At 43.2% G+C, this 14946-nt stretch overlaps 1 protein-coding gene across 3 annotated transcripts in view; it reads left to right on the top strand.

Annotated features, from left to right (window-relative positions):
• The window catches only part of CCDC83 (coiled-coil domain containing 83), a 30958-nt gene that overhangs the window by 4321 nt on the left and 11691 nt on the right, over positions 1-14946 (top strand). For all 3 annotated transcript variants that reach the window (XR_010079972.1, XM_063394402.1, XM_063394401.1), the window contains exons 3-7: positions 1529-1613; positions 6168-6336; positions 6945-7112; positions 12346-12437; positions 13676-13744. Coding sequence is in view for 2 of the 3 variants with exons in the window: in XM_063394402.1 (XP_063250472.1) it covers positions 1529-1613; positions 6168-6336; positions 6945-7112; positions 12346-12437; positions 13676-13744 (583 nt within the window). In the remaining variant the exon portion in view is untranslated. The remainder of the gene's footprint in view (positions 1-1528; positions 1614-6167; positions 6337-6944; positions 7113-12345; positions 12438-13675; positions 13745-14946) is intronic.

Here is a 14946-nt window from a genome sequence, read left to right as displayed (position 1 = left end):
TGTTATGCATATGCAAATATCCAAGCAAATAAATCATTTGTCTGTAGAGTCTTCTACTGAAATAGGTGCCTCACTGAAATGGAATATGTAATTTCTACAGCAACAGGAGGGGGAAAAGGGAAAAAAAGTATTCTTCTTGCTGCTTTTATCTTTCTATCTCTCTCTCTTCTCTCCATTTCTTTGTCTTCACCTTGGTGATCTGTAACTTTCTCTGTACCACTTGACTGATCAAAGGTGGATAATCATACAAGTGAATAGCTGACACATTCCACTTTAGGATTTATCAAGTGTGTAATATTTATTTAACTTCCATTCCTGTTTTTTATTTCCATACACTGAAGAAAGGTCACTGTTCCTAGGGAGTTTGTTATTTTGCATTTTCATTGAAGTTCTCAGTTTCAGCATTTCTTAGGAACAACAATCTTATGATGTCCTTTTGCTGTGGCCATGACCACCGTACCCCTGTATCTCTGGTCTAGTTTCTCTGTAACCAATATCCTTCTACTTAACAGAAAACCTGAAGAATACCTTGGAGCACACTGACACCAGAGAATGCAAATTTAGTAACCTGCAATTTGCATGATTCAGTGATCCAAACTTAGCAAATTAACCAGGAAAACAATTATCTTCTTTTAAAATAGCTTAAGGCTATAGGGAAGGAAAAAACACCCCAAACCACAAAGAAGCACCCCAAATCTCCAAACTAAAAACTGAAGGAAGAAGAACTGTTAAAAGAATAAAAGACTTTGTGATAATTGTAATACTTGCCTCTATTGTGCCATATGAGGAGTGAATGCTGGGAACAGAGGTACTTATTACAGAGAATTTTGCAAATAGACACATTTGCAGCCTAGTGTTTGTAGAAGAGAGGACACCAGAAAGAAATGTTTATTTTATAGCTGTGGCAAAGAGAATGACAAGTAGCGTATGAAAATGTGAAATCAGTGATCTAGTTCTTTGACAAAAATATACAAACAGAACATACTGCTTGGGCTGGAGTCCCTATTCCCTTAGTTCTTCTTCAAGGCTAACAAGTTCTTGGTGTACAAATGTAGTTTATGAAGCTTAACAAAGCACATTTTCAGAAGAATTGAATCCCATTGAATTCTCCAGTTTGGGATTCATTTGACCTGTGTGTGAGTGAGCTGCCTAGGCTTTCTCTGGAGCTAGAGATGAGTGATGTTTTCTGGAGCACAAATGATCTAGTCCTGAAGGTGACCTGTATCACAGGTCAGCTAAACCTCCTGCAGAATGAGCAAACCAGCTCAGCCTCTCAGGAGGCTGCACAGGAACCCTATAGCCAGGGAGTCTGCTGCTCTGTAGGGGCAAGAAATCCAAACTGACAGGCCCAGGTGTAAATGGGAAATAGTTTATGTGTAGTAACAGACAGTGGTATTTACCCAAGTGAGTCAAGCAATATGATATGAAAATAAACATTTTGGTGGTATTTACATCTAATCTAGCTTAAATAGCATTTCTTTCTCTAATGTTTTTGTAAGAATGTCCCTTTTTTACTCTCTCTTCCTAGCATTGTGACAAAAGAAGCAGCAATTGAACGGGTTTTGTTTCATCTAAAAGGATTGGAAGAAAAGATCAAAGAAAATCTTCAAAAAGTAAGTGACTATGCAACAAATTTTATTTGTGGTATTCTTACAGATTCAGTTTTATTCTTTCCATTCTAATACTACATACATTAAAATTAGTTATTTCAGTGAGTTTGTTACAGTCAATGAAATTAGAGTTAGTGAGTCACTTTATGTACTGAAAGTTAAAGTGTTATCTGCATTAAATGTGACATATAGCATAAATGTCCTAAATATAACGTGCTAAAAAGAAGCTGCAGGAATAGAACATTACAGAATAGGACAGAGCAGTAAGGTAAGGCGAGTTCAGTGCAGGTGCTTTCCAATGCACAAGAGATCCTTATTTATTATACCCACGTATTTCATGGACTCACAGAATCCTTAAGGATGAGAAAGACTTCTCAGATCATCAAGTCCAACTATTTAACCCAGCACCGCTGTGTTCAACACTAAACCAGGTCTACAAGTGCCACATCCACATGTCTTTTGAACACTTCCAGGGATAGTGATTCCACCACTTAACTGAGCAACCTGTTCCAATGCTTCATCACCCTTTCAGTGAAGACGTTTTCCCTAATATCCAATCTAAACCTGGTACAATTTCCTTTTCCTCTTGCCCTGTTACTTGTTACCTGGGAGGAGAGACAACCTCACCTAGCTACAAAGTCGTTCCAGGTGGTTGTAGAGAGAGCTAAGGTGCCACCTGAGCCTTCTTTTCTCCAGACTAAACAGCCTCAGCTGCTCCACATCAGATTTGTGCTCTAGTCCTTTTATAAATTTTGTTGCCCTTCTTTGGTATCTTTCTCTGCAGCAAGCACAGGACATCAAGCCCTCTTTTGGTGGGTACCTTTCCTGCACTTCATTCAGATATGCCTTTTCACCAATCCTAGAAATATTTGTCAATATTTCAATGCCTGAAGAATAAATGGTATAAATTTCATTTTTGTCAGTAGTGTTGGCAGACCTAACCAAGCACTGAGAATTGCTGACCTTCTTTGAATCACTTCTGAAGCAATAGAATTGCACAGGTTTCTGTGATAATCTCATTATTGCTGCAAACCTAGTTACAATAAAAATTGAATAAAGAAGGAAGGCCATCATGGATTTACTAGCTGTGATTTCTAGCACTGATTGATGAAGACACTCTTCCTCATGGATTAAGAATTGTTTTGGGTAATTTTTAGAACAAAGTTGTGTAACTACTGAGTGACACTTTAAAGAACCATGCATATGACCTGTGTATAAACAGCTGTAATATGGCATCTGATAACTATGAGCAGTGAGCTTTAAAAATTGATATTAGAGAGTCATCTATTGAAATAAATTGAAAGAGCTCAAGAATTCTTATTCTGGATCATGCTGCAGCTGCACTTCAAGGCAGTGAAACATGGAAACAATGTATCTCTGTCCTTCGCACACTGATGCTTGCCCTTCTTTTATAAGCATCCATCTGTTTCGCTTTCTGTGGTACTTCTTTTAGTCTTGAAGTGTCATGGGTTGGCACTGGCCAGATGTTAATGCACCCATGAATATATGTTTTTTCTCTAACAACTACTGTGGGATGGGATCAGGAACAGAGCAGAGCAGGCTTAAATCTTGAAAACAAAAAAAACCACTAAAACTTTATTACATTACATAAGAACAGAGACAAAAAAACCTCTTAAACACACACAGACAGAAATAAAAACTTCTCAGAACATTTCTTCTCCCAGTTTCTACTCCCTCACACATTACTCTTCACAGACCAAACCTTTGGGTTTTAGATCAAACAATCACCACTCAAAAACAAATTAATCTTCAATTCAGCAAGGGAGAGAGGAGTCTCTCTGGCACCACAGACTGTTCTTCAGAAAACACGGGTCCACCCCTTACGTGTTTCCATGTCACCCCTGGCACCACCCGGAGAAGTCTGCCAGGGTGACACTCTTTTTCCTATGTCCAGCGCTCTCACCGCTGTCTCATAGGCCAAAACTGCATACAAGGCTCTTTTAAGGATACTTGCATGCCGAGCTCTCCCCTTTTTACCCAGGGGCCGGGGTTCTCAGAGCAGGTCTCCCCTGAGGGCAGAGGGCACCACCTCACCCTCCCCCTCTCTTCTCTGCTCGCTCCACTCTTAAAGTGCCAGTCACTGTAGCAAAAGCAAGGGCAGCTGTATCTACTCAAAATGCAGCTTATGTTTAAAAGAGACTTAAGTTCAGTCTATGGCTGACATTATGCAAGAAAAGTCCAGCTCAGAAAGCTACTCCTCTCATTCTTTGCCCATCAGGTTCTTTTCAATCGTGCTTTATCATCTCAGTCTCAGGCTGCTTCTCTCTCTCTCTTCTAAACCACCAGTCATGAGAATCAATGTCTAAGAAAAGTTTCTTTCTGCCAAGCAAGAGTTAACAGTTTCTGGCTCCCGGCAGGGTGCAGACTCAAGCGCTCTCAGGCTCGGCAACCCCCACGTGGCTGGGCACCTTCTCCCGGAGTTTGGGGGGGGAGAGAGGTGAGCATACACAGAAGGCACTTCTACAGTTTTCCACCCCTCCATCCTGGATGGGGCGGCTCAGTTCCAGTTCTGTCCACTCTCTTCTCCTCCCCGGGGCTCCGGCTTACCTGAGCCTGACCACGTGTTTCCCCTCTCCCACCCAGCCTCGTGGCTGGGCAAGGGAAGGAAGCCTGAGACGTCTCTCTGCTGAAACCAGAATCTAAAAAGAGGCTGAACCCCCTTGGAGTCCTGCTTTTAACTTGTTGTGTCCTCAGAGGCGTGTTTAAACCTCTGAGTGACCAATCCAGGTGCCAGCAGAAAAGCTGATCACTTATTGGCCTGCTTACCTCCCCCTGGAAAAATTCACCTCCCCCCGCAACCACGACATGAAGCCAGGATGACATTTCATCTGTGGCTTGACTATTGCTGGAAGTGGCAATTGCTCTTCTTTCTGCAGGCATCTGAAAGCTTTTATGATTATTGTTGGATCTTATGTCTGTTGTTACTCTGCTGGATCGGAGGACGGTTCAACTGCCTTGTGTGCCTTGTGTGCCTTGTTCAGGGACACAGAGCAACAGCATAAGGGACACCCCTCCGTAGGTCTCCCCTCTTTGTGCCCCCTCCATGGGTGTCCCTGGTTTGTTTGAGTGTGTTCCTGATGGCCAGTGCCTGTGAAGGACTCACGCTTACAGTTTATGCACTAATGCTCTGTATTAACATAAAGTTGGGACAGATTAGGTTTTGAGGATTTTCAGTGATGGTATCTCCCTGCAAAAACATGTTCAAAGCAATGCACAGACAAGCTCTAATCCCCAGGGAAAGTATTCGGTGCCCAGAGTGTGGATCTAACCCTATAGGTGTCCCTATGAGGGAGAAGACAGGTTCAGCCTCACGACTGATCCAAGCAGTTATGACAGACTTCCCAAACTTCTCTCCATTCCTAGCTTCCTTTTATACTATTTCTTTGTGTTTTAGGTGGAGCTTGAGTGACTCTAGTCATTCATGTCCTCCTCTCCCCCCTGGCTGACAGGTGCTGTGCAGTTTATCATCTGCAGAGTGCCATTGAGTTCCCCTCCCTGCAAGGATTCGTACGCAGCCTGGCCACGGTGTCTCCTCTCTGTTCCACCCTCTGTTCCATCATCCTTAGCAGGGGCTGTGGTTGCAGATTGTAGGGAATCATCATGGAATAGGTTTTGAGTATGCCAACTGTATTCCATTCAGAGTAGCAGCTGCATTTTTACCCTATAATTTCCATAGCACTACAACTTCTGTTAGAATGTGAATACAACTTCCCAGTTTTCTCTAAGTTTACCCCCAGCTATCTTTCTACAGTTATTCCCCCAATTCGCTGCTAGTTCATGGTCTTTCAAGGACTCCATATTTTAGACTGAGCAGAGTACTTTAGGGCGTGGGTGAAGTGCTATTGTTTCAATTTAATCATGTTTTGACATGCTTTGAGCTCCATTCTTTATCTCTTACTTAATATTTCTGAGTGGTTCAGAGTTAATCCTAGAAGTGAGGAATGCTTGAGACTCTTTCTACTGCTTGCTAACTGTTACTTACCAACTCCTTGTTTGCTCCTCTAGGGTATTCTTTGGGAGCAAACACACACAATCAGTAATTTCAAACAATCTGAGTGTCACTAGAGAGGGTCATGGCCAAGGGTTATGATCACAGTTGTGGAATCAGGATGTCTAATAATTTCAGATCTGACAAGACGCTTTGCTGTGGTTATATGCAAGTGACCTGATTGTCTCATGAATTTTCTCTATGAAGATGGTATGTTCTCATGAAGAATGTGGACATGAAGCAAATAGCTCCTACATATAAATATTGTTATTAAGTTATCCACTAGCACCTTTCTTTCCAGGCAGTTGGTGTGCTGTACCAAGTACAGCTGTCATTGGTCTTTCATTTCCTTCCAGTGGTCTTGAAGTTACTGAGGAAACGTCTGAGCCCTGCAAAATCTCCCTTGGCTCTAATCATTCAGAATATGAAGGACAGGTGTTTAGCTGGGTGTTCTTGCATTTCATCTGGCACTAGGCCAGATTTTACTTTTTTTACTTAAACTTGTCACTTTGAAAACATTTTAATATCATCTGCGTATTCTTTCTTAGAATGTTGTTTTGAAGAAAGAACAGAAGGTGCTCATCAGGCGCTTGGTAAAGCAAATAGAAAAAAAGGAGCAAAAACGAGATGAGAAGGAGGCTGTAACCAGGGATGATGTGGAAGAGTCGCTGAAAGCAGTTTTTCAGTTTGTGAAGGACAAAGAACAACTTCTTCAAGGTATGTTGTGAGCTGGGGAAGTGTGGTTTGCAGTTTACACACTTGGGATGGAGTATGAGTTGTTGTTGTTTTGAAATTTAAGGCGAGATTAAAATTCTTTATTGTATAAAAAGTAGAAAACTTTCCTCTCCTCTCTCAATTTAGTATGAGATTGTGGAGGGTTTATAAATCACTCTGTCCCTTCCAAGTGATGTATAGTATTGTACAAGTACAGAGACTTCCTCTTTTTTGAAACTCATGAAAGACCTAAGCACTGACTCTATGAAATAAAATAATTGATGGCAGGAAAAAAGAGCAGTTTTGAGTGTTGAAAATTCTGGCTGCTATCCCTGCAATTCTCTGTGGGAGACACGTGACCTTGCTTACAACATTTTGGTGAGAGCTGTTGTCTCTCCTTGGAAGAATAAGATCAAACTGTTCTCAGCAATGATGGTGGCCCTTGAAACTATGTAGGGCCATCAGGTTGTAATGTATTGTAGCGTGGAAGAATGCCCCTTCCTTTTCCATTCCTGAATGGAAGATCCTTTCCTGAAGAAGTTGACATTGTAAGAATTACCAGTTAAACAAATCAGTAACAAACTTGTCTTTTGACATTCTTATTTTAATAGATCTGCGCTCCAAAATTGAAGAAACTAAGAAAAAAATTACAGAAAAGCAGAGTGAGAGAGATTATTGGTTGGAGTACAAAAATGTTGGAAGTGAGATACATGCTGAGAAGATTAGCAGTCTGGAAAAAGACATCATGGAAGTCAAATGTGAACTTGAAAGAACTGAAGGTCAGTTTACAGCTGGTGTAATGCAGGTCTTACTGAGTCTTTGCATATTGCTTAATTGCAGGAATTAAATGATAAAATTAATTTTAGGTCAAGTTCCAGTAACTTGTATCAACTTTTCTAGTAATTTGCATGAACTTTTCTAAGTGCACCTAAGATGGGCTGCATAATCCTGGAAAATGTAAGGACACCCTTTCTTTCTTTCTTTCTCTCTCTCTCTGTAAAAGTTCCTTTATTAAAGAAATTGATAAATTTTATGGAAATTATGGCACTTAAAGAAACTGATAAACTGGTCCTTTGATGTTTTTTTTCTGTAAAATACAGGCAACCCATTTACAAAAAATGTTACTGAGAAGGACAGCAGTTTTCTGTAAGAATAAGTCTACGCATATTTAGGTCACCTGCACAGAGGCTTCTGTTGTTGTTTAAATTTATGGGGGGTCCCCGGGGAGTGCCCCCCGGAGACCCCCGGGGTCTTTTGGGGTCGTGGTATTCCCGGGCTTGCAGGCAAGGAGACTCAGATGCCGGTGGGATGCTGATGAGGTGAGGGTTTATTCACTGAGGGAGAGGGGAAGGGGAGGGGGGAGGGGGAAGGGGGGGAGAGGAGAGAGGAGCGTCCGGACGCCTCCAGGGGAAGAGGGGCAAGAGGGGGCAGAGCCTTCTGCCTTGGCATTCTTATCACAGAGGTTCAAAGGGGCGCGGTAACAGTCTCCAGCCAATGAGGTTACAGATACAGGATACTGCAGGGAAGGTACAGACTTGGGATAAACCATACATTTTCCAAGGGTGAGCCAGAGCAAACCATTTCCATAAAATGCAATCCCACAAGTCACCCTTTTTTTCTTTAAAATGTGAGAAGAGAAATATGACATATGACAATTAACAATTTAAAAAATGAAACAGTAATTACAGTTTTGCAGCATGAAACCAAATACAATTGCAGTAAGGATTATGTTATACTGTGAACTTTTTTCTGACCTTGTAATTGCAGTAGACGGGTTATGTGAGTTTATATTGCAAGATTTGAAACAAGTTAACAAATTTGTTTGAGCCTTTCCAGCGTGACTGGCCTAATAGTGTCTAGTCTTTTCCAACTGGCTTTTCAGACCACCACAGCCCCCAGCTTAGGCTGAGGCGCTGACCTCTGCTCCCATTCCAGGGACAGGAAAACACATGGAGTTCCCCGGGCTCCACACACGGCTTCAGATTCTCCAAGTGGCCTGCTGCAGTTCCCCCATTGGGGCCGGGCAGGGGCAGTGAGGAATTTAAATCAACTCAAGCTGCCATTGATCTGTCACGGAATTCCCGTAAGGCTTGAACAGCAAGTCACCGACACTCACAGATCTGAGCCAAACCACTCCTTTCACTTTCCAACTGGTTCAACCAAAAGACCCCCAGTTTTAGGTCATCAAAAGAGAAACAAAAGAAAAAAACTACAAAAACCGTCAAATACTTTCTCAGACACCAATTTAGGTTATCAATCACCCTCAGAACTAACTGAGGACAGCATAAACCCAAAAGCGTTACAGATTCAATAGTCTACACTACTGAATCGCGCCTTACAAGAAGACAATCCAAAAACTGCTTCCCTTGGATCCACACTTGTGACCTGAAAAGGCCTCTGCTTTCTAAATTAGAAAACAGGGGAATCTGCAATATGAACACACACAAAACTAGAATGGCATAATTGTAAAACTACTTCATGGGGATGGGAAGGAAATGGAGGGATTTGGGACACCCTGCTGTTTGGCCAGAACAGCAAGGGACAGGGGCAGAAAAACAGGGAAAGGGAATCGAAGTAGCATTAACAATTATACAAGGCTGTAAAACTGGTATTACAAATTCACTTTAGCTTTGGGGTTTGGTTTCTTAGCGTTTACCTTGTGGGACTTGAAAAGCGGAAGATGGGACTGAGAGCACGTGGCCATGGTGGCCATGCGGTCACAGCGCAGCACGTGGTGTTAGCTGTGCCGTGCCGGGTTTAGCAGGAAAGGGTTAACTCTCGGGGGTTTGTTAAGGGAAAGGGGGTTAGGGAGAAGGAGCAGCGAGGGGAGGAGGGGGTAAGGGTAAGGAAGGAGGTTACACAATTTACAAAACCGAGTTTTGGAAGGTGCGGGGCTTGGGCACAACTGAAGACTGCTTTTTCCTTCTCTGATGGCTGTCTGGCTGAGTTCCTTTCGCTGCTGTCCAGGGCTGCTTGTCCGCGCGGCTTCTCCCGGTGCTGGGGCCTGCGCGCGCTGCGGCGGGGCCGGGACCACGTGTTGGCTCCGCCGGGACTGCCCCGCGCCGCGGCCACGCCGGGCTGGGGCCGCGCCGGGCCGGGGCCGCTCCGCCGCCGGGGCCGCGCCGGGCCGGGGCCGCTCCGCCGCCGGGGCCGCGCCGGGCCGGGGCCGTTCCGCCGCCGGGGCCGCGCCGGGCCGGGGCCGCTCCGCCGCCGGTTCGCCGCCCGCGCCGCGGCTGCCGCGGGCCAGAGAGTGCCGCGCCGCTGCCGCGCAGCCCGCGCCGCCGAGCCGAGGCGGGCCGGGGCCGCGCCGCAGCCACGCGCCGCAGCCACGCGCCGCAGCAGCGGTCCCGCCGCACCGGGGCTCACGCCGGAGCCCCGCCGTGGCGGAGCCGCGCCGCCCGGGCCGCGCCGCCCGGCGGGGCTGCGCAGCCCGTGCAGCGCCGAGGCGGGCCGGGGCCCCAAGGGGCCGGGACCCGGGCCCGCGCCGGGCTGGTCGGCGGTGGTGGGACGGCCGCGTGGTGGCTCACGAGGTCTCTGCGCGGTGGGGGAGGGGCCGCCCCGGGCCGCGATGGCCCAGAACGGCCGCTCCACCGGAGACGGCACCGAAACGGAGTTACCATGGTCCATCTGGTCTCAGGGTCGCTGATGCTGTTGCCCGACGTTGGTGCGTCAGGCTCCTTTAGCAGTCATACTTGAAAATGTTGACTGCTGCTGTTCTCATCATCTACAGGCACTTCACATATTGAAAGCTCCTTTGACAGGAGAGCAGTATGAGCTCATTCTTGGAACGGCCTTTTCAATGGAGCACAGTGGTTTATATGCAGGACTAGAGGGAGCTCTTTAGCCAGTGGTTGGACCTTTCCTCCTGGTTACAGTGTGAGGCCCTGCAAAATCACCACTTCAGACATAGACACATACTGGGAACTGCTTCAGCACTGTCACAGCAGTGGCATTAATTTGAGAGCTTTACAAAGATTTCCTTATTACTGCATTATTTTAAAATAACTTAAATATTTTGCTGTTACATAACCCATGCTTCCAACAGGAGAAGGATGTGGTTTTCTTTCTTTATGTCCCTCTCAGTATGCGTGACTGCAGCCAAGCAGCTGGTAGTAACAGGCAGTGACACTGCTCTAAGGGTCTCTGTATATTCTGTGCCAGCCATTACCAGGCATCAGCTACTGTGAATAAGAGCCAGCTAGCTATCTTCTTGTCTCTCAAAACATATTTTACCACGATTAAGATCTGCTCTGTGATTTCTGCATTTCCAGACAGCTTGTCAGATATCTCTGTCTATTCAGGAGAGGTTGGGTTTCTTTCATTTTCTGTGTTCTTAATTGATTTAAAATTTGCTATATAGCTGCTGAAATATGAAATGGAAAAGAGAAGGGGCTTTTATATAGAATGCCAGTAGGGACAGGCAGTCTGACCTCCTGTATGTCACAGGGTACAGGATGTTGTGGTTTAACAAAAACTCATGGTCCAACAGAAGTTTATTTATTGAAAGTCATGTTATAGTGGTCCATATGTAAGTGGCCTACACAACATACTGGAAAATTATGCTGCCAGCACTGGATGTTTGCCGTTCTGTTTTGCTTAACTCCCAAAAACTGAACTTTGAAAGTGTCTGAGAGTACAACCTTCCAGCAGAAATCTAACAAGTGTTCAGAGCAAGGCAGCAACAAATTTGGCTTGTTCACACCTTGAATGTGTAACAGGCTTAGAGAGTAAGCATAGGTGAACAGATTTCTGTCTCTGTGTGTACACTGAAGGGCTTGAAACTAGCACAGTTTGTGTTGTCTGGTGGTGGCATTTTAAACAAAACAGCTGGAGAGGAGAGGAAGCAAAAGAGAGCCACACATTCAGGTGATGTGTGGGGAATACAGTGTTCAGTGAGAGGATTAGGGAAGATAGCCTCTTTGGGAACTGTTCAGACATACGGTCTGAAACTGTTCAGTTTCTCCTTTTTCATTCTGCAAGTACAACTCAGGTTATTTAGCTGTCTGAAATAATGAAAGAGGGAATTCATTATAGTATGGAAGTACTTTCTTTTCATTCTGCCAAGTCTAGATGGTGGAGTCCAGTATTAAATTAATAACTAATACACCGTTCGTATTTGACTGCCTTTGACTCCACAGTGCATCCATGAGCAGATATTCATTTTCAGCCAGATCAGAAATAGGCTGTCTGCGACTCAAGTGCAGTGAAAGACTGAATTTCCACTCTTTGGAACAAGTATGCAGTGCCTTCCTTCAAAGAAAATTACTACAATCTCATTTATTCCTTCAAAAGGAGGAAATATCAAGCAGGAGTGGGCTACTTAGAAGAGCAGAAAAAGAACTAAAGGGAAGGATGCAGTAATTAAATAGCAAATGACTAGAACATGAAGCCAAGCCTATTCATTCAATGTAAGAACACTTTCTAAGTAATGACTACTAGTAATGATAGAAGCAAATCGTTGTGGCAATTGCCACATTCTCCATTTTGTCCTGTTGTCAAATTAGAACCATAGAGCCTTAGATAAGTCAGCAGATTTATTAGGCACATCACAACAACTATCTGAAAAAATATCACGTGGATAAGGTGCTCCAATATGCTTCTATATTGAAAAAATAGATTTTCTAAGCAAATCTCTCACATGGCTCCAGGAGCTCTGCTATTGATAGAGACAAAATGTAATGTTAGGATGTCAATATTTTCACAGAGAATTGCTTAGCTCACTGCTCAGTTAGCAGTGAATTGCTCAGCTGTTTCAGTTGTCAACAGAAATGTACAAGCCACTTCCAATTTCTAGTCTGGTAGTTAACACTACTGTTCTTTGGGTCTAGAAGGACAGTTTCTGTGGAGAAGGGTATTTGAATCCTTTTCTGTGGAGCATCTATGCAGAGATGCACTCATTGATAAGTTCCAGTTTAGTAACGACATGCCAGTTATCTATCTGTTATCAGGGAAAATTGATGTCAAATGATGACTTCTGATTTCCCTGTTTGTTTTTTTGTTGTTGTTTTGAAGAACATTATAGAGAAGCTTTGAATGTTGTGAAAGAAGAAAATGAGAAACGGTTTGACAGGCACATGAAGTTACTCAGTGAAGAAGCGCTTAAGGTATTCTTTTTGCTTTTTTTAAAAACTGCTAACTGCGTTATAGTTGGGATACCTGTACTCTGCATTATTAAATATTTTAACTCATATTAAGACTTTGGACTTTTCTAGTAAATTGAGAGTAAAATAAGCTATAAATCTTGGTACACATGGATTCGGTTATTGCTATACATGCATGTACCTTTTTTTTTCCTTTCCACTAGAATAAAATGGGTAGATGTGAGGGCATTTTACAGACAAGTCACAGGAAACTGGGGCACCATGCACTGACAAGGCTTGTTTGAGAACATACTGCTTTTGCCATGGCCTTGATTTTGACATTTACACAGACTCTAAAAAGCACTAATATACAAAGAGATTGCATTAAAATATGCATCAATTTGAAAAAAAAAGAGGTTTCACTGTACATTTACACAGACTCTAAAAAGCACTAATATACAAAGAGATTGCATTAAAATATGCAACAATTTGAAAAAAAAAAGAGGTTTCACTGTACTTGTAAAGTCCAACGTTTTTAAAATGCCACAGTAGCGCAGTCTCAGGAAAAAGTAGGTTTATTGATACAGTATTTTTTTGTCATGTCTGCCAGTTCTGGTTTGAAAACATGGTTTACAATAGCTCTAGTGACAACTTCTTACTTTCACAAAATGCAAAGCATACTTCAGTACAAACCACTAGGCCCATTAGGTGTTTAAATTCCCTGACTTCAATGCTCGGAATTCCAGTCATGTGAGAACATAATCCAGAGGACAGTGTTTATGGTGATCTACCGGGACATCTTCCCTCCCAGTTCTTCCTTTCCACTTTACTGACATCAGTGATTAAATTGTAGCCTTGGCTCATTAGCACAGACCTCTGCATGCTTAGGTCACTCATTTGTGATTTTACTTAGGGTTTTTAATAGCTGCAGGTTTGATTTTCTGAAAGCAGTAAGATTTGAGCAGTACTGGGAACAGAGAAGAATTTGTTAGGCAAAAAAGGAAATGTCCTATTTTAATATGGAAATCAAAAAATATTGGTAAATTGCTGGATATATAATCTGCTCTAGGCAGGATGATAGAGGAGAAACATCTGGCCTTGTGAACTAAATCCCCTTTTAATCCCTCAGGGGATGCTACAGTCTGTTGTGTGGATGTTTCTTAATTATTTCCTGCTAAAGAGCAGAAGATTCTTCCTTATATTGTGCAGGACTGTCAAAGTTCTGCTCTCAGAAGAGATGATCTTAAATTGTGTTTTCTCAGAAAGCTGTGGGATACTTAGGCGTAAACTGTCGCAGAGAGATTGAAGAGAATAAGTGGCTAAAAGAAGAGGTAAGAGGATCGCTTGCCTGCAGTTCATCATGGCAGTTTATGTTTGAAACGCTGTGGCCACGGTCAGAACTGTTTCCAGTCATGGGCCTCGGGACACTTCAGTTGGCAAAGGAGAGCAATTTTCCAGTAATTAATCTGTAATCCTGATCAGCAAACAGTGCAATGTGGTGAATAAAGGTAAGAGGTGAACATCTGCTTTCACAAAGACCCCCTTTCCTGGCCAAGCTGTTGCATGAAGGACCACAACGTTCCATGCAATTAAGGATTTTCCTCTGTGGAGATTGGGACGCTATATAGCGTAAAGGATCAACCAGGTAAGCAGCTGAGAGGGGAGGTTTGAATTGCATTGAAGCTGAAGTGCTGCTGTATTGAAAGAAACTGCATATGCACGTTGGAACCATGTTCTGAGAAATGGCTTGAGACAACATTACATGGAAGGTCCTAAAGAAACCATGGGACTCTGAAGAGAGGAAAATCAAAATCATATATAGTTGTAATTAATTGCTTGATAGCTTTAATACTGTCCTTTAACGACAATTTAGAGCTATATATTAGATAGCTGTAATTTTCTTGACAAGAAAATGTTTTTGTGAGGCAGATTTATGAAACTGTTTTTTTCCATGGTGAAAGTTTGATTTTATTTATTCCAGTCAATATAGGCTCTTTGTTTCCATCAAATCTAAGCATGAGATTGGTGGGTGAAATGTCTTTCCTCACTTTTATAGCCTCACAGTTAAGAACTAAGCAAAACTTTTTTGGGAGTTAATAAATGTACTTCTTACTTTTCCATGCCACATCAACGAATCTGGCAGAGGTTTCTTCATTTTAGTTACTAATTTAAGGTACTTGCCAGTATGCAGGGACACAGCTCTCCTTCTTCCCCTTAATGAGCTCTGAGCATGCATCTTTAACTTTCCAGGGAGTGTGTCCAAACCACAGGTTCTGAAGCAATGAGGGTAGGGAACAGAAATGGGAAAGAATTGATGTTTTATTCTGCATAAACAAACAGGAGCTCAAATCTACACATCCCATCACTGAATGAGTATGAATTCTCTTCCATTCTCTCTGTCTCACTGAACACTTACAGTTTTTACACACGTGAGCAGTGCCAACAAGAGAACCCTTGGAATACTCTGATGTCCTGACAGGCACTCACCTCAGAGCTGAGGGATTTGGACTTCTTTCCTCTCAACTAGAAGTTT

Source organism: Prinia subflava, chromosome 3 (assembly GCF_021018805.1).
Source record: "Prinia subflava isolate CZ2003 ecotype Zambia chromosome 3, Cam_Psub_1.2, whole genome shotgun sequence".
In the NCBI taxonomy this organism is placed as follows: domain Eukaryota; kingdom Metazoa; phylum Chordata; class Aves; order Passeriformes; family Cisticolidae; genus Prinia; species Prinia subflava.
This window is presented reverse-complemented; position numbering and strand designations above follow the sequence as displayed.